General features: G+C 43.6%; 1 protein-coding gene across 6 annotated transcripts in view; it reads right to left on the bottom strand.

Annotated features, from left to right (window-relative positions):
• SRPK2 (SRSF protein kinase 2) overlaps window positions 1-18,466 on the bottom strand; it is a 389,922-nt gene that overhangs the window by 69,167 nt on the left and 302,289 nt on the right. For all 6 annotated transcript variants that reach the window (XM_019509441.1, XM_019509442.1, XM_019509446.1 and 3 more), the window contains one exon: window positions 2,779-2,944. In XM_019509441.1, coding sequence (XP_019364986.1) covers window positions 2,779-2,944 — 166 coding nt within the window. The remainder of the gene's footprint in view (window positions 1-2,778; window positions 2,945-18,466) is intronic.

Raw genomic sequence — 18,466 nt, 5'->3', positions numbered from 1 at the left:
TGTTTGGGGGGGTGGGGGGATGAATGTAAGGGGCTGGGAGGTAAACACAAAAAGACACAAGGATACACAGGAGGGAAAGCATGCTGCTGGCTTCCTCAGACACTCACAAAACATTGGGAGAAGGGGAATGGAGCACAGGACAATAAACACAGGGGTGTTGCTGGAGCAGCTAGAAGAACAGCAGGGGGTGGTTTCTGGTGGAGGGGCCCCACTGGCATTGTCAGTCCCCTCTTGCTGCAGGCAGCGGAGGCAGCAGGTGGTGGCTGCCGGAAGGGGAGGGGGGGCTGTAGGTACAGGCAAGGTGGTGGTAGTGGTGGGAAGAGCAGGAGCCTGCATTAGCTCATCCGGCTCCTAGTGCTCCCTGGCCCTGCAGCTCTAGCAGTGGCCAGGGGGAAGTGGTGGTGCCTTCTGGTGGCCACAAGCGGCTGGGCAAGATAGACCTATGGCCTGACCCAATATATGGCAGTTCTTATGTTCTCTGTCCTATTGTGAGAAACTGACAATGACCCCCGCATGTGCCACTTAACCCCAGGGACTGCTCAAATCTTATTCAACCAGATAAGAACCAGGAGTTGGGTGGAGCTAGCAGTAAACTGGAAAAATGTGTGCATACTGGGGCAAAGAAGGAAGGCAGAATAAAGCCAGAATAGGAAAGTGGGTCACCAACACAAAGAAGACAAAATCTAGCCCTGAAAAGTGCCACAGCTGGAATAATAAGATCTGTTTTGGTGAACTTATCAAATACATATTGACAAATTTGAAATAGTTCAGGGAAAATTAACAAAAATGATTAAAGGTTTGATTGGTTGGGGGGAAAAAATTACTGCCTGACTGAGAACAGACTTTTACAGTGTCTAGGTGTGAGGTTCATGTTTGAAGCCAGAGTAAATGTCCTTAAATCTACTGAGAAGCAAATGCCTTAGGTAACTAGAAAAACCTGTGATAAAAAGCACTCAACAGGGAGTGAGTCTCCCCCCAAAGCAAATTAAACTAAGTTTGCACATTTTATATCACAAGCCTAGAAGAAAAGAATATGCTTTAGACTCTTCCTGACAGACTTTTGAGCAGTGGATCAGCCATATGGCCTAGTCTGCTTTGTCAGAGTATTAACTGTGCAACTGCATAGAATAACAATATATCTATGGGGGGGGGGGTGTCAACCCGAAAATACCAAAACCTCAGAGCCTTCAGAAAACCCTAAAAAAAGTAAATAACTACAGGAGAGAAATGCACAGAAAAGCTATATGCAGATCTGTCTCTGCATAAAAAGAAGGTCCACTGCAGCTTACAAAAAAAAGAGAAAGTTGAGGCTTCACAGCCCATTTATTGTTTCAGTTCTGAACACTTAGTTCTATAGCAGGCTGGTTGTATGACTGCTTGTACAGAATGTAGGGGCACTACTTTCTAAAAGGTGGTCAGCATTAGGATCTTCACACCATTGTCTCACAAGTGTGACTTGGTAGTGGACTTTCTGGAAAAGCTGAAGAGTACAGTTCATCCTCAGTTAGTGCTGGGGAAAGGGGCATAAGTAACAATTATAATTAGCTAACAAACAATAGAGATAATTCCATAAAACATCTTCCTTAAAAGAACACTACAATCTCATGGTCTGTTACTCCAAAAGCAGGAAACTATCAAGGTTACACGCATAATCTTAACCGTCTCCTTGTCCAATTATTACATGTCTATTAAATAGACAATCAAACATTATTTAAAACCAAAACAATACATTATATTTTCCCTAGTATTTTAAACACAGAAATACAAATCCACATATAACACTCAAAAAAAGGGAAGTCTAAGTCTGGAAAATTTTCATGCAGAATGTGAATATATTGCAAAATTGAACCTATACTACGAAGGCAGCTGGATTCTTGCTGTAATAGAGGTTATTATTACAACAAATCTATCGGTCCCTGTACTTTTCTCTACAATATAACTGCTTTCTTCAATACTGCCTTTCCCCATTCCCTCTTGTGATATGCTTGTGTAACAAATGACCAGGACACAGGACTGACAATTTTTAGCACAACCACATTTCCTCTCAACCGTGTTGCCAGCGTGCCCCTGGAAGGATACTTCTGAGCATGCCCTGCTTACCCACTGCCATTCACATGCTTCATATCCAGAAATACAGTAGTGAAGACATTCTGGGGCATCTTGCTACGGATACTCTCCAGATAGGTGTGTCTGATGTGCCCAAGAGCAATGGGAAGGGATGCCCCTGGAGTGGCTTCATCACTATGTTTTTGGGTTTGTCATGTAGCAAGCAGGAGCAGACCCACACAGATAAATAGCTAATATGGTGTAGACACACCATAAGTATCTCTACTTATCCAAGACTTCCATGGCATCACTAAATCAAACTATGATTATTAAAGGTCAGCCAATTTCAAATGTAATGTTATGAACTTGTAGCAGAATTGGAAACAATTCAGAAAAGGCTATTTGCTTTTAGGGATCTTGCAGAGTGGCAAGGCTCTAGACCTGCTAAAAGCTATCATTAAAGTTCCCATCTTAGAAGCCAAGACAGATTGTTTCAACACATCTTTTTCTTATATTATAGAGAACTCGAAATTATGGGACTATACAAGCATGAAAAAATAATGCAACAGAAGTAAATTAAATAAGAATAAATTAAAGTTATTAACATTTACACATCTAATTCGGCCATTTTAAAATATATCTCTCTTATTAACTAGAATACAGTATGTTATTCCGATCAGTGTTTTGAAGTAGGTTTTTTTTTTCACAGCATGTTTAAATCTATTACTGTACCTGCTGAACCAGAAGGAGGAGGAGCACCAGCTTTCTGCCATTCTGTAGCTTCAGCAGCCATTCTACGGACATAGGCATCATCCACACACATCAAGATATTCTCTGGTTTAATATCCGTATGGATGATCTTGCACTTGCTGTGTAAGTAATCTAAACCTTGAAGGACCTGGTTACATAAAATCAGTTGAAAAGTAATTCTGTTAATCTGGATCAAAGAAAACTACTCTTTAAAGTACAAATGCAATAATATATATGATAGTAAGATCAAGTTTCTGTATCAGCATTTTATAATTTATCACCCTGAATGTTTAAGAAGTTAGACAAGGGTTGGAGTGCTGTAGATGGTCCAGGAGATGTGCCAGAAGCAAGTTTTTTTGGTGATACGTTTTACTGGTCTAAGTGTAGTGGGGAGATATTAGACAAGGCTACAGATACAAAGCAGCCCAGGCCTAAAGAAGTTCACTTCATGCCTGAGAGCTTGTCTAACATCGCTCTTAACTTAACTATACAGTTGGTCTAATAAAGGATAACACCAAAAATCCCTTTTTTTCTAATAAGTTAGATGTATTTTGTTTAAAACATTAAATAACTGTGTGTCTTATTTTCAATGTAACCAGGGTAGCATGGTATTTCACCACTTATTTCTGGTACTCAATGAAGTAACTTAACAGGCATAATATATTATCAATAGATGACACTCTGCTAGCTCATATTGTACGTTCATACCTGAAGCCTGAACATGTTCTGTGAATACATGTACTTAGGGTATACAGTATAAATTCCCACTATAATTTTAAAAAAGTTCCTCCCTTTTCATCACCAAAGAAAAATGACAGTGCGTGTGACGAACAATACACATTTGGTTTTCAAACTTCAATTTAAAAGTGTTACTTACCAGTCACTGGAGTTCTTTAAGCTGTATTTTTCCACACTCTCACTTGTGGGTATGCTCAGCCCCTGAGCCTTTGACAAGAGACTATTTGCCTTGGCAGTACCTGTAGACTGTGCTTCAAAAACCTGCTTCCCTCAAGCCACTCCACTTTCAAGCTCTCCCCCTGGGCCTCACTTTTCTTTCAACAGCAGAGTCCAATATTATATTCAATTTGCATGAAGATGAGGGAGGGCCCTGATGGGCTGTATCATTCTGACAATCCACAGCAGAATTCACACAACCTGATATCCAGTCAGACAGCTGCTGGGCTGATATCACTCAGCCTTTATGTCTCACAGAGCCACAGAGATTTCAAGAAGCACTCAATCCTATGCAAGTAATAGGCCAATGCCTACTTAACATCAAACACGTGTACTAAAGACCTAGCTCAGGAGTTCTATGATTTTGGGAAGAAAACTGGCACAAGAGTACTGCTGACTCAAATGAAACTCAGTAACCCCTTAAGCAAGAATTCTGGGTGGGTACGAAGGACTTGATCCACTAGATCTCTAATGATAGAAAACACCTTTGATAGATTCTTGAGGAATCTCAGGGCCAGGGGATGCAAGACCATGGGAGGGACATCCACAGGGACTGGTGTGACAAGTAGACTCCTTGGGGAACCCCAACAGAGCTCATGGAAAGACCAACACTTTTAAATTATAATAGGCACTGTCAAATGTTTGGAACCAAAGAAAGATGCCTGCAGGTGCACCAACTTGAAAGAATGAATCACTTAGCCGAGTCAGCTCATGTGGTAGAATCCTTCCTACTGTAGATTCTTCTGTTTCTGAGAATATCCTTGATCTATTGGAAAGATGGCTCCTGTGAGAGGCATCTAGCACCAGGCTGTGAGGTGAAGGGAGTTCAATTTTCTCACATCAAGTGAACAGGTTGACTCAGCAGGGGGTAAGGAGGCAGCATTTACATCAGGCCAAGCCTCCTCAGGAAAAAGAAGGGACGTTAGTTGCTGATTTGAGTTGCAAAGAGGTCTATCCGGCAGACTGAGTCCCTGATTTCTCCTTGTGGCATAGAGATAAGTGATTAGAGATCTGCTATGGCATTATGGACACTCAGCAAGTGCACCATGGAGAGATGCACTACCGCACAGAACCTGGCTCAAAAGACAGTCCCAGAAAGTTTTGTACTGGAACAACAGCATATGGTAACAGACCTGGTAGCTGCAGAGCTGAAGATCAGCCAGAAACTGGGGCAGAAGCTCTGTACAGGAGATTAATTTGTCCTGTTCCTAAGTTAGTGCTCACTGAGCTCAAGCATCACTGGAGGCCTTAGCAGGTTATGAAGACTCTGGGCCAAGAGGCTATACAGCAGTGGTTCTCAACAAAGGTGCGTGAGCATCCCAGGGTGCCATGAGACCTTTCCCAGGGAGCTGCACTGCCACTGCCAGGTAGAACTGTTGCAGTGCCTCTGTTTCCAGGAGACACTGGTTAGAGCTGGCCCAGGAAGCAGCTGCTGTAGGAGGGAACTCTGCTACACCATGGCCTGAAGGGAGGTCCCAGTGGTATAGCTAAGAAAAGTGAGGAGAGCACATGCCTCAGGTGTCTACTTAGAGGGGGAGCCCCAAAGGTCACCTCAGTCAGCTTGTGCCCTGAGCCAGCATATCCCAAACCCAGTGGACACTCTTGTTCCCCCCTAGAGGTCTCCCTGCCACTGACCATTGCTGCTGTCTAGAGGAATCTATAGCAAGAGTAAAAGATGACTGTAGTAGGGGTCCAAAGAGTGGCCCTCCACACAGGTCAGGGAGGACTAGGGAGACAGCAGGTAGCTCAGGATTGCAGAATATACACACAGAGCAAATCAGAGAAGGGGGACATGCCAGGATGAGCTGCACCGCAACAGGTGGAGTGGACCCATGATGGAGGTGGGGAGTGACAGTGTCCCCAGGTTTAAGAAACACTGACCCAGGATGCAAGCTTTACTCATAATGGACACTTTTACATGTGCTTCAGGGGTGGTGGGAGGAGGAAGCAACACTTTAATTAGAGCAGCTCTGAGAGAGCTCTCTGAGAGCTGCTCTAATTAAAGCGCTACAGCATCTCATGTATCAGTTTCCCCACACTTAAAAACAGCAGTGGGGGCACTTGCTCGTTTGACAAGCTTTAGTTCAAGTGCCCCCACTGCCATTTTTAAGCACAGAGATGCTGACACGTGAGACACAGGAGGCTGCTGGACCACGGTAATTGCCACACTCCAGCAGACTCTATTAAGCAAGTCTGCTCCAATGCACTCTAATTACGGCACATCGGAGCAGCCTCCGCACTCGTGTCTAGGCCCTCTGTCTCTGGGAAGTGGGACAATATAGACTACTGTAGGTGCCACTTGCATAGGTAGGGTAAAGCAGCACCACTCTAGACTCCAGTGCCAATTTCTCCGGCTGGAAATCAGCCCTTGCACTTCTCCCAACATCCTGGGTAAGCTGTGCCCTCAGGTGTTAGGCTAGGCTGCCTGGCTGGAAGGTCCAGGTGGCATTTGCCCTGGGAAACAGAGGAGCCCATGTAGGCTCCCCTGGAGCAGTAAGCACTGAGGCCACAACACAGCCCCTACTTCCTTGCCTGCCCATCTCTGCAGCTCAGCCATGCCAACTCCCCATCTCTCAAAACTCCCCTAGGACCCGTGAGATCAAATCTGTAAGACCCAAGGTAGATCAGGTGAAGTAGATACCTGCTGCCCTAGGCACTTGCAGCAAGTTAGAGTTGGGGCTGCAAGGAAAATTTATAGGAATATTATAATTTTCCAGATTCAGAATCTAATTATTGAAGGACTGTCTTGAAGTCATTCCACACATTGCTGCAGCAGGATGGCAGCAACAAAGAGAACAGTGCAGGAGAAAATCATTTTGAACAAAGTAGAGGGAGGCCCAAACCCCAACCCCCAAAACAAAAAACTGGGTACCCACCAACTCAAAATTAGGGGAAAGAGAGGAAAAGGTAATAAAAATGACTAAATATATAAGAAATACATTACAAGGAACAGATGCTAAGCTTCAAGTTAACATTGCAAAGGGAGACCAGCACAGTGCTTTCTCCCAGTCATGTGGGTGAGAGGAAGTGAATGGCAGGAAGTACAGATTGCTTTCCCCTGCTTCTGTGTGGGGGATCATGAGGAGGAGGGGTCGCAGCATACTCAATGGGTACCATCAAGACAAAAAGTCTCTGGTAAAAGGCTCAGAGGATGAGCATGCTTATAAGCATCGTGCATCCACAGGTGCATCTTGAGTAGAGCCAAGGAGGTGATCCTCCCCCTCTATGCGACGCTGGTCAGGCCACAGCTGGAGTATTGTGTCCAGTTCTGTGCACCCCATTTCAAGAGGGATGTGGACAACATGGAGAGGGTCCAGAGGAGGGCCACCCGCATGATCCGGGGACAACAGGGCAGACCCTACAGTGAGAGACTGCGGGACCTGAACCTATTCAGCCTCCACAAGAGAAGGCTGAGGGGGGACCTGGTGACCGTCTATAGACTCACTAGGGGGGACCAGAAGGGTTTGGGGGAGACGCTGTTTCCCCTAGCGCCCGCTGGCATAACAAGGAGTAATGGGCACAAGTTGATGGAGAGGAGGTATAGATTGGACATCCGCAAAAACTACTTCACAGTTAGGGCGGCTAGGAGCTGGAACCAACTTCCAAGGGAAGTGGTGCTGGCCCCTACCCTGGGGGTCTTTAAGAAGAGGCTGGATGCCTACCTGGCTGGACTCATTTGAGTCCCGTTTTTGTTTTGGGGTTTTTTTTGTTCTCCCGCCCTGGCGGGGGGTTGGGCTAGAAGATCTACTAGGTCCCTTCCAACCCTAAATCTATGAAACTATGAAGCAGGGATCCGAGTTTTCTGTTTCCCACAGAAAAAGAGAGAAAAAGCTGGATTTCCCCCTTTACCCAAGAAAAATGCAGATTTCTTATTTTAAAGGCAAAATGCACAGATTTTGCAGTTTTGCAAAGAGCTCTCTGAAGGCTGGCAGAGTTCCAGCCTGAAAGGGGCTGGGGGGAGTGGGAGGAGGGTGGTCAGACAGGGAGTGGCCACTAGGCAGCCTGGAGAGCAGCTCTTACAGGTAAGTCTGGGGGGGAGAGGGTTTGAGGCCCCATAGGGAGGGACAGAGTTTGGCAGGGCTGGGACTGGGTCTGCTGCCCAGGTGGGTGGTGCATGGGGCTTGGTGCCCAGGGCTGGAATGGACGGCCGCAGGGCCCCAGTGGGGAGCAGGATGGGGCCGCAAGGGGCTTGTCTGGGGGCTGGAGGCAGGGCTGGCTCCCTGCCACTGCACACACTCCCAAGAGGGACCAGGGGAACCCATGCCCCCCAGATCTGTGTGCAGGGCAGGGACAGGCTGCCTGCTGTGGGCTTGGGCTCCCTGCCCTGCTGCCCTCTGTCAGGGCCTCCGCAGCCTGGTGGGCAAGACCCGGCACAGCAGGGCAGAATGGGGCCAGGTGGGAAATGTCCTTGCCACTGTGAGCCCTGTGTTGCCCTGGCAACATGCCCCCTGCCTACCCAGCAGCAGTGGGGGCAGCAGCATGGGGTTGTGCCCCTCACTGCTCTGGGTCAGGCAAGGGGTACATCAGAAGGGTAGCACAGAGTGCACAGTGGCAAGCAGCTTTTCTGCCCAGACCTGCTCTGTCCTGTAGTGCCGGATCCTGCCCACTGGGCTGTGGAGGCTCCAGAGAGGGCAGCAGGGTGGGAAGCCCGGGTCCAGAGCCCAACCCCACGCATAGATCTGGGGGGGGCACGGGTCCCCCTGCCTCCCCACCCAAGCCCATAGCAGGCAGCTTGCACCCCACCCTCCCACGGGCTACACTCCAGCCATGCTGCCTGCAGAGAAAGGGAGCGAGGCTCCATACTCCACTCCACTGCAGCAGCTGCTGCCTCCCACAGGCAGCAGTCAGAGTTTGGGCACTGCTGTGGGGGGCAGGGGGATGCAGACCTAGGTCCCTGGCCCCATAGCCCTGGCAGCTGGGGGCCTCCTCCGGCAGGGCTGAGTGGGACAGGGGGCTCTGGGTGAGGGTTAGGGGCACCAGCAGGGCTGTGGTTCGTGGGAGGGAGTTGGGGGCACCAGCAGGGCTGGCAGGCTATGGCTTGGGGGTTTAGCTATGGCTAAGGGGGCAGAAGGAGCTTTGATTTTCCATAATAAAAACTCAAAATCAAACACCAAAATGTATAGGTATTTAGAATTTATTTTATTATAGTGATTGAGGCACTAATAGGCTTCCAAACTGCTTAAAAATTGTAAAATTGTGGCCTTTCATTTTAATTGCAGATCTTGGGGGTTTATCAGAGAATTTGGAAGGGTTTTTTTTTAAACAGAGAATTTGCAATTTTTATCTGAGAAAACCAGGATTCCTACTTATGTGAGAATTTCTATGTAGACTAATATCTGAAGGAAAGCCTTCGCATTCGCAGATTATTTAGGCCAGGAAACTATTATTTATTAAATAAAGGAAGCATCTCCAAGTTAGCACTCAGACAGCTGTATAACCAACTAAATATTAGTACCTGTAACACTTCCATGCTCTTTTACATAGCTGTGTATCAGATCTTAAATCACTTTATAATTACAAATAAGTAGGCCTTACAACACCTTTACACACAGAAAAGCTACATTATGTCACTCAAGAAGCCTGTAACAGTGCAGGGAACAGAACAGCAACCACCTATGCTTTAGCTACCAGAACACCCGATTCCTCTAATGCAGGAGTTTTCAACCTTTTTGGACTCAAAGCATCCCTGGATAGACTTGAGACACTGCTTAGAAAATGCCGGCTCTTATTTCTCACTATTTTTTGACTACAGAAAAAAATATAGAGCACTTCTTTTGTTGCAAAGAACTCAGAAAGATCAAAATTCAGAATGTTTTTACCTCTATGAATTCCTATGTGAAAGCTCTGGGTTGATCTTGGGAATCATATACGCACAACAAACAGTGCTAATATTATGCAACAACCCACAGCACCCTTGCAAGGATCTCAGGGTACATCACAGTGCCAGGGCACCATAATTAAGAATCACTTAAAATACCAGAAAGCATATTCTTTATCTAGTTCATCGCATAACAATTCAAAACACAAGCACTTTGATGAATATTAAAAGAAAAATATGTGGGCCCATACCAAAATTCTAGTAATAAAATCCAAAAAATCATGCACAATGTTTGTAAATGAACTGACCTTTTTATAGTAATAAGCACACAATTAACTAATTTGCACATAATCTGAATGTTGGAAATGCAAATTTGGCTTATTAAGTCTCAAGATTTATTTGGCTATTTAAGCAAACCTACTGGAAGCACAGAATTTAAACTATGGACACACCTTACATTTGTAGCAATGTTAGGTGTATGTCCTTGTGTCACTACCAAAAAGGAAGCGTGCAGATGTTCTTGTCATCTGTAGCACTACAAAAATGGTAGATCTGTCACAAAACAGGAACTTCTCTGTAGTGCTACATTTTGTAGCATCACATCTGTCCAGTCACATGTAGCATTACAGAGAGTCTCTCAGACACCTAGCATCCCACAATGCCCTGTTCTACCTCCTCCCACTTTCTGAAGGGGAGGGAGGGAGAGCAGCTGGCTCCTGACAGCTTATCCAGCTGCAGCAAACTATCACAGTCCTCCAGGGACACAATTGCTACACCTGTACATGCATTCACCTCCATAGCACTTGACTCTTCCCACATGTATCCATAGCCTTAAAAGGCTAGAAATACTTTGAAAAATACATAGAACTAAATTTTCCAAAAGAAAACTTTCAGAAAAAGGATACTGAAGTAATATCCACATCAAGAGACAGCTCATAATTCCTCTCCTCCACTGCCGTATTACAACAGTTGCCCAGGAAAAAAAGATGTCTATATTACCAAGGCTAAGGTAAAGATCCTCTGAGTATATTAGGTTTTTTGTCTTCCTGAAAAAAAATCTGCTTTAGTATTATAGGGAGACAAAGAATGAATCAAATTTAAGCAACTGATTATGAGACATTATGTAGGAAAGAACAAACAAAGCTGTAAAGTCAAGGATTTTCACTTAATATGGGAGTAAAAAAACACAGCCAAAACACTCAGACTTTTATTGGATCGTTGTATTGTTAACGTTTCATTTTGGTTGAAGTGTATTTTAAAATAAAATATTTTAACTAGTTCTACTGTATAAAACAATGATTTTTTTTAAATTTTGTTTCCTTATATTCACTCATTTAAATTACATTTTTGATGCAGAAACTGAAAGATTCAAGCGGTACAAAATTATTTCAGAATATTTGTTGGTAAGAAATGAAAAATATGAAAATGTTGTTCTGCAGCAGTAGATGGATACATACAACATTAAACAGAAAACAGAGTGGCATGCCTGCAAATAGTTCCAAAAGTTTTTATTATATCAAACAGATTTAATGGAGCTAGTGGAACAGTGATCCTATCTATCAGGGGGATTTTAGGTTCAACTTCTTGTTTATGGCATAAGTCACTATCAAAACTGCAGGTGTTTTCATGATCCGTAATAAAGAATTGTACAGCTATTAGAATTTATAGCTTACAAAGAATTTCTGGACTATGTCAGAATTTGGATTGGATAGGTATAATGTAAATTTGGGAGGTAAGATGCTGTGCTAAATTTGGAGAACAAAGGTACCAAATTCTTTATCAAACTGTGAGGAAAGAAAATAGCCAGAATACCCAGAACTTTTGATTAGCCAGTTTCTGGGAAAGGAAAAACTGAAATGGACAACAAAGTGGAATTTTCCTGGGCATCAAAAAAAAATTAAGATAGGAAATATTCTGCTAATGGTTCAACAGAAACATTTGAAAGGAAATCTCAGTTGTAGTATGCTTGCTCCCTTGGAAAGATTACCTGTATCACAGTCTGACTGCCCACATCAAAAAACACTCTCTCACTGACAGCTGACCTTTCCTTCATCCAGGAGGTATTATGCTTCTCAGAATATATTACTATTATATTCTGTTTAAAGTAAAAGTCAGTATTTTCATAGAATACAAGATATACATCTGGATAACTTTAATGTCAGAGCATATTCCCTTTAAACTAGGATAATGTTTTACATTTTACTAACCAAAAGACAGGTTCCATTAGTCAATAAAATTTGACACCTCCAGTCATCCCTAGTAGCCCAACATTACTTTTACTGTGACAATGGAGCATCTTACCTCCCATTTTTCTATTCTGTAGAAACAGCTCTTATATAACATTTCATACAAATCTGCCCCAAGGGAAAAACAACAGATGAAATGCTGCTTGACACTGACCTGAAATCTCTCGTTAACTAACTCAATCAATCAGTTAAAGATTAACAGTAGAATTTAGTCACTGAGTAAGATTAGCTAGATTTTCAAACTGTGTTCTAGGCTTGATCATGTATTTTGCAAACCATATGCTTAAAGGGTTTTAGGTTTTTGCAAACCATACGCTTAAAAGGTTTTAGAAATTTTGGAATCTCCATCCTTAGCAGTTTTCAAGAGCAGGTTAGACAGACACTTGGCTGGGAAGGTTTAGATCGGGTAATCCTACCTTCAGCAGGGAAGGGGATTAGATGACCTTGTGAGGTCCCATCCAGCCCTACTTGCCTAGGATCCCACGATACCCAAATTATAGCAATCACTAACAGGACTGGTTTTCTATAAAAATACTTTTATTGTAAAAACACTGATTCATGACAAAATTAATCCAGCATACCTATTTTAGTATCAAGTATACTCACATACCAAGTATAATTTTTTCCAGTATATTTATTTTACAAGTTTTGTCTAAGCCACATAGCAGTTCCATTCAGCTTGGCCACTCATACTGACAGCCAACCAATTCCATCCAATTCATCTACATCCTAAATCCTCCATTCCTCCATTTTCTGTGACTGGCTTTCCTTTTTAATAAAAGTGTGTGGACTTTGTCCTCCCTTACCTTTGCTATATAACTTTTTGGAGTTATTAGTTTTATTTGTATTTCTTTATTTTGTTAGCAGTTTGGCTTTTGTAGCTATTTTTACCCTCATACTTAGCCACGTATTTTAAAATCTATGGATTTGTCCCCTTTTCAGACAAAGTCTAGATTTTACGACTAACCGTTAGTCTCAAAAGCTAAGTAACTTAACTTCAACTTTTGAAAACCATCTTCTAATAGTCAATTACTCTTAAAAATCACTTCATTCAAATATTGTCTATCCATGTTAACAGAATTGTTCAAATATCCCTAGTCTATCAAGAAAATAAAAGATTTAGCAAATATCAAACATAAAAAGACCAGAAGGAAATTACAGTAGGAATACATATGTGCTGATCTATACCTGTCTGAGATTATAAATGGATACCCCAGAGCCAGTTCAAGACAATGCATGGAAAATTGATACAATGTAAACAATTAGCAGGAGTCCTACATGTTCTATGTTAAGTCTGTCATCACTGGAAATACCTTGCAGTCGATGATGATTGTTCTCCATGACTGTCCTCCGACTGTGGGTCGGAAGATAGCTGACACAAAGCCGATCTGGGATCAGCAGGTTATACAGCAACTCAGGCATATGTTTCCATGCAAAGTATGTGACTTGGAATTCTTGCTTTAGTTTGCAACATGCTGTTTATGCTGCTCCTGCTTTTCCATCTCCTATTGCTGTCATGAGGTTTCAAAGTAATGAGATAATTGCAGCATACACTTCCTCCATTTGAGGCAGTCCTGGGCAATAGTCTCTCACAAATTGTTGTCAATGTTGCATTTTTTTAAAGTTGACCTTGAACCACTTTCTCTGTCCTCCTCTTGAGCATACCCCTTGACTGAACTGAGAGAATAAAACTTGCTTCGGGAGTCTGGAGTCAGACATCCAGATGATGTGGCCAGTCCTGCAAAGTTGATGTCAGATGACAATTGGCTTGATGCTCGTGGTGTATGCTTGTAAGAGGATGCTAATGTTGGTGTGCCTATCTTCCCACTGGATTTGAAGGATCTTCTGCAGGCAGTATTGATGGTACTTCTCCAGTGCCTTGAGGTGTCTCCTGTATGTTGTCAACACCGCAGCTCCATACAGTCAGGTAGAGATCAAAACTGCTTGATAAACCATGAGCTTGGTTTAGAGAAGGGGCGGGCAAAATGCAGCCCGCCAGGCCATTCTATCTGGCTTGCGGGGCCCCTAAAAAATTTAGAAAATTAATATTGATCTGCCCCTGGCTGCCTGTCATGTGGCCCTCGATGGCTTGCCGAAACTCAGTAAGTGGCCCTCCACCTGAAATAATTGCCCGCCCCAGTTTAGAATCTGATGTTGCGATCTTCAAACACACATTTCCTCAGGTAACCAAAAGCAGCACTTGCACATTGAAGAGTTGTTGTATTTCTTCGTCAGTGTCAGCCTTTTCCAAGAGATGCCTTCTGAAGTAAGGGATTACTCAACATTCTTCAGTCTCGCCACAAATCTGAATTACCAGAGCTGGGGACTGCTCATTAAGGACTTGTTGATGGAGGACCTTAGTCTTCTGAATGTTAAGCATGAGTTCCATTTTCTTGTATGCCTCAGTAAGGACTTCAACAATTGCCTGAAAATCTGCTTCCCAGTGAGCACAGACTACAGCAGGGGTAGGCAAAATATGGCCCATGGGCCAGATCTGGCCCAGCAAGCACTTTCATCTGGCCCGCAGCAACCACCAACAAATTGTGCCCTGCCCAGCCCTTCTACCCATAAGGTGCCCCCCACATACCCCCCCACACAATATACAAAACTAAGAATTTATCTTTGAGTTATTTTGCAATCACCTCCAGTCAAACAAAATAATGCCAATTTTTTTTGTAATAAAATTAAAATATGTTATAGTAAGTGCTTGACTTCTAGTGTATGATTTGGTTTTTTCCTGGTTCTAAGATGCCTCCTCCCTCCAAAGGAGTACTTCTGGGGGGCAAGTGGGGGACTTCTGGTGGCAAAGGCCAGGGCTTAGGGGTGGGACTTCTGGTCCCAACAGATCACCAAAACTTTTTAAGTGACCCTCAACGCAAAATAATTGCCTGCCTACAGCATCATCAGTGTAGTGGAGCTCAATGATTGAGGTCAGGGTGGTCTTGGTTTTAGCTCAGAGTCAGCTGAGGTTAAACAGCTTACCATCCATTCAGTAGTTTAGCCCCCTCTGACTGGAAGCTTGTTGGTGGTCAGATGTAGCACTACAGTAAGGAATACTGAAAAGTGTTAGAGTGATGATGCAGCCTTGCTTAACTCCTGTCTTAATCTCAAAGGGATCTGTGATAGATCCAATACTGAGAAACACTGCTCACATACCATCATGGAGCAGTGGCGAATCTTTGTGGGCATCCATACCTCAGAAGGAATCTCCACAACACTTCTTCTTGGTTGACAGAGTTGAAGACTTTTATGAGGCCAAAGAAGGCCATATAGAGAGGTTTCTGTTGTTCCTGGAATTTTTCCTTCAGCTGGAAAGTAGCGAAGTTCATGTTGGTTGTGCTTCTTGATGCCCTAAACCCACTTTGAAATACTGAGAAAAGCTCTTCAGCAAGTGGAAGGAGACAGTTCAAGGGGTTCTCACAATGATCTTTCCTGTGGTGGACAGCACAGCAATCCCTCTTCATTTCTACAGTTGGACCTCTCCCCTTTCTTGAAGATTGTCACCGAAATGGTGTCCCTGACGTCATCTGGGATTTCCTCATCATTACAGATCTTTAAGATGAGGGCATGGAGCTGTGTTGAAAATCCTACTTGATGATTTTGGCAGGGATTCCATCTGCTTCACATGCCTCGTCTTTCTTCATCTACTTGATGGCTTTCCTCACCTTATTAAGGGTTGGAGGGATTTCAAGACAGTTTCTGACTGGGTGTTGCGGGATGGAATTGAGAACACTCTCAACAACCAAGTCTTGATTGAAAAGGTCCTCAAAATGCTCCTTCCAACGAGCACTGACAGCTCCTCTTTCCTTGATCAAGTCTCCTCCATCCCTATGTCTCAAGGGGGTTGGTCCATGAATGCTCAGTCCTTAAATGGCTTTGGTGGCATTGAAGAAACCATGCATACCATGAATGTCAGTGAGATCCTGAATCTCATTCTCCTTGTCTTCCCACCATCTGTTCTTCATTCACAGCTCCTTCTTTGGACCTCTGCCTTGGCTTGTTGGTGATTCAATTTCTTTTGTTTGGAACTAGTGTAGTTCTGCAAGCACTAAAGGCCTTGCACTTGTGGTCCATCAACTCTTGGGTCTCCTAGTCACTCTCATCAAACCAGTCTTGGTTTTTCCTGGTAGAGAATCCAAGTGTTGCTTCAGAGGCACTGATGACAGTGGACTTGACAGTGGACTTGAAGTTGTTGACTGGAATTTGCCAGTTTTTCATTGAACTCCTGGTAGAAGAGGTCTCACTTGATTACTTATTTAAGTCCTTCAACACTGACCTTCTATCAGCATTGCTTCTGCTACAGCCATTGTTTGGGATCCAGTTTGAGTGACATAACCAAGCAGATGAATTAGTGACCGTTCCAGCAATCGTCAGCTTCTAGCTGATGCTCAAGTGATGCGAACATCTTTGCAATCCCAGGCACAAATGATGATGTAGTTATTCAAGGGCCAACACTTAGATCATGGGTGCTGCCATTATGTCTTGTGCCTGTTTTTCTGGTGGAACAGGGTGCTGGTGATGGTAAGTTCATGTTCCACACATTTGTTTAAGAGGAGGATGCATTTGGAGTTAACCTTTCCCACTCCTCCCTTGATGATGGTTCTGTTCCAGAGGTTTGAGTCCCTTGCGACTCTGGCATTGAAATCACCAAGCAGAAGCAGCTGATCTCTCTCCAGAACATCAGAAAGGACTTGGTAAAGGTTGGCATAGAACTTCTCCTTGGATTCACTGCCACTGATGACAGTGGCATATTGACTCCTTGACAATTTGAGGAGAGTCGCAAGGTGCCCATTAATTTTGATAGGGAACTCATTGAATTGGTTTGAGTTCATTATTAGCGGCAAAGCCAACTCTATAAAGTCTGTATTCTTTCTGCTTACCCTTCCACAAGAGGGTATTGCTGCCTTCTTGCTCTCTGATGTGCCCATTTCTCACTTGCCAGGTTTTGCTCAGTGCAGTGATATCAATGTTGCATCGCCTAAGTTCTCGAGCCACAACTGCAGTGTGGCACTCTGAGTGTTCATTATTAGGATTGTCCATGAGGGTCCTGATGTTCCAGGTCCCAAAACTGGTTGCGTATCTTTGTTGATTTTGACTACATTAAAGATGATCCCACTGCACACAGTTATCCATTCAGGAAAAAGCTAGAAAGACTGTGTTTAGGGCACTTTTTCTAGCTCCTTCCCATGTGGGTTGAGCAGAGCAGATCCTAAAGCAGGCTGCTCAGTCACAGTTACAGCTGCTCAACTGCACTCCTGCCTCATCCAATTGCTAGACAACCTTCTCGGAACTGCCGTCTTCATGCCAGTTCATGACTAGGAACTTCTAGGCTTCACTAAAGTTTGTCTTGTGAAGGCTACACCCTAAAAAAGATTCAAGGACTACATGCCAAAGAAAACTGACCATTATATCAATCGCACAATATTTGTTATTATGGACTGAACTATGTATATTAGATGGTAGAGATGACCACTGAAACTCAACTGAAGAATCTTTAGAGTAAACTTAAGTGATCCAAATGAAAAGAAATTAGACCCAAAACCAAGGAAAGAAAAAAACTGCAATATTATCTGAAATAACTGCTGTAAGAGTGAACAATATTAATTATACATTGAAGAATAACTGAATCCCGATGACGACAATTCTGTTCACATTAAAAAGGAACTACTGATTACCTTAACTCTTAAAGTATTTTTACTCCTGGGTATTAGGTTCTTAATGTGACACAAAAGGAACACTTAAGGATTTTTTCCCCAAAGAACAGCAGTAGTGACATGTGGAAAGAACCAGTTAAGTCAATCACCAAAACAGTGCTGAAGAAGCAGCTTATAAGACAGAAAAAACAAGATCTATTACCACTTATAGCAACAACAAAAAATCATCATCATCATCTGGTTTCCTAGAGGGGGTGATGGGATATGTGAGAATCACAAACAATACCATCTTCAAAGAATAAGAATTACTGGTAAGTAATTTTCCCTTCTCTAAAGATGCCATTTGTGAAGGAATCTGACACTTAGATTATAAACCTAAATGTTGTGAGCTCTCTAGGACAAGGATCATTTATTATCATTGACAAAGTGTGAACCTAATCTTTGGAGAAGAGAAGACTGAGGCGGGATTTAATAGCAGCCTTCAACTACCTGAAGGGTGGTTCCAAAGACGATGGAGCTAGACTTCTCAGCGGTGGCAAACAACAGAAGAAGGAACAATGGCCTCAAGTTGCAGCAGTGGAAGTTTAGATTAGATATTAGGAAAAACCTTTGCACTAAAAAGTTAGTAAAACACTGGAACAGGCTACCCACACAGGTTATGGAATCTTCACCCTTGGAGGTTTTTAAGACCCAGCTAGATAAAGCATTGGCTGGGATGATATAGTTGGAGATGGTTCTCCTTTGAGTAGAGAGTTGAACTAGATGACCTCCTGAGGTCCCTTCCAGCTTTAATTTTCTATGATTCTAAGGTTGAACACCAATGCTCTAGGGTAGGGGTTGTCAACTGGGAGTATGCATACCCCTGGGGGTACTTTGAAGGTCACAGGGGCTACATGGGGGTGGGCGGGGACAGAGTGCCACCATGCCCTGCCTCAAAGGAGCAAGGCCGCACAGATACCATGCTGCTGCCACTCCCCACCCCCACCCTCCCCACCCCT

The sequence above is a fragment of the Gavialis gangeticus genome, unplaced genomic scaffold (assembly GCF_001723915.1).
Source record: "Gavialis gangeticus isolate Ggan-Ray unplaced genomic scaffold, GavGan_comp1, whole genome shotgun sequence".
Lineage (NCBI taxonomy): Eukaryota > Metazoa > Chordata > Crocodylia > Gavialidae > Gavialis > Gavialis gangeticus.
The sequence above is the reverse complement of the archived record's forward strand: the minus strand, read 5'-3'. Positions and strand labels throughout refer to the sequence as shown.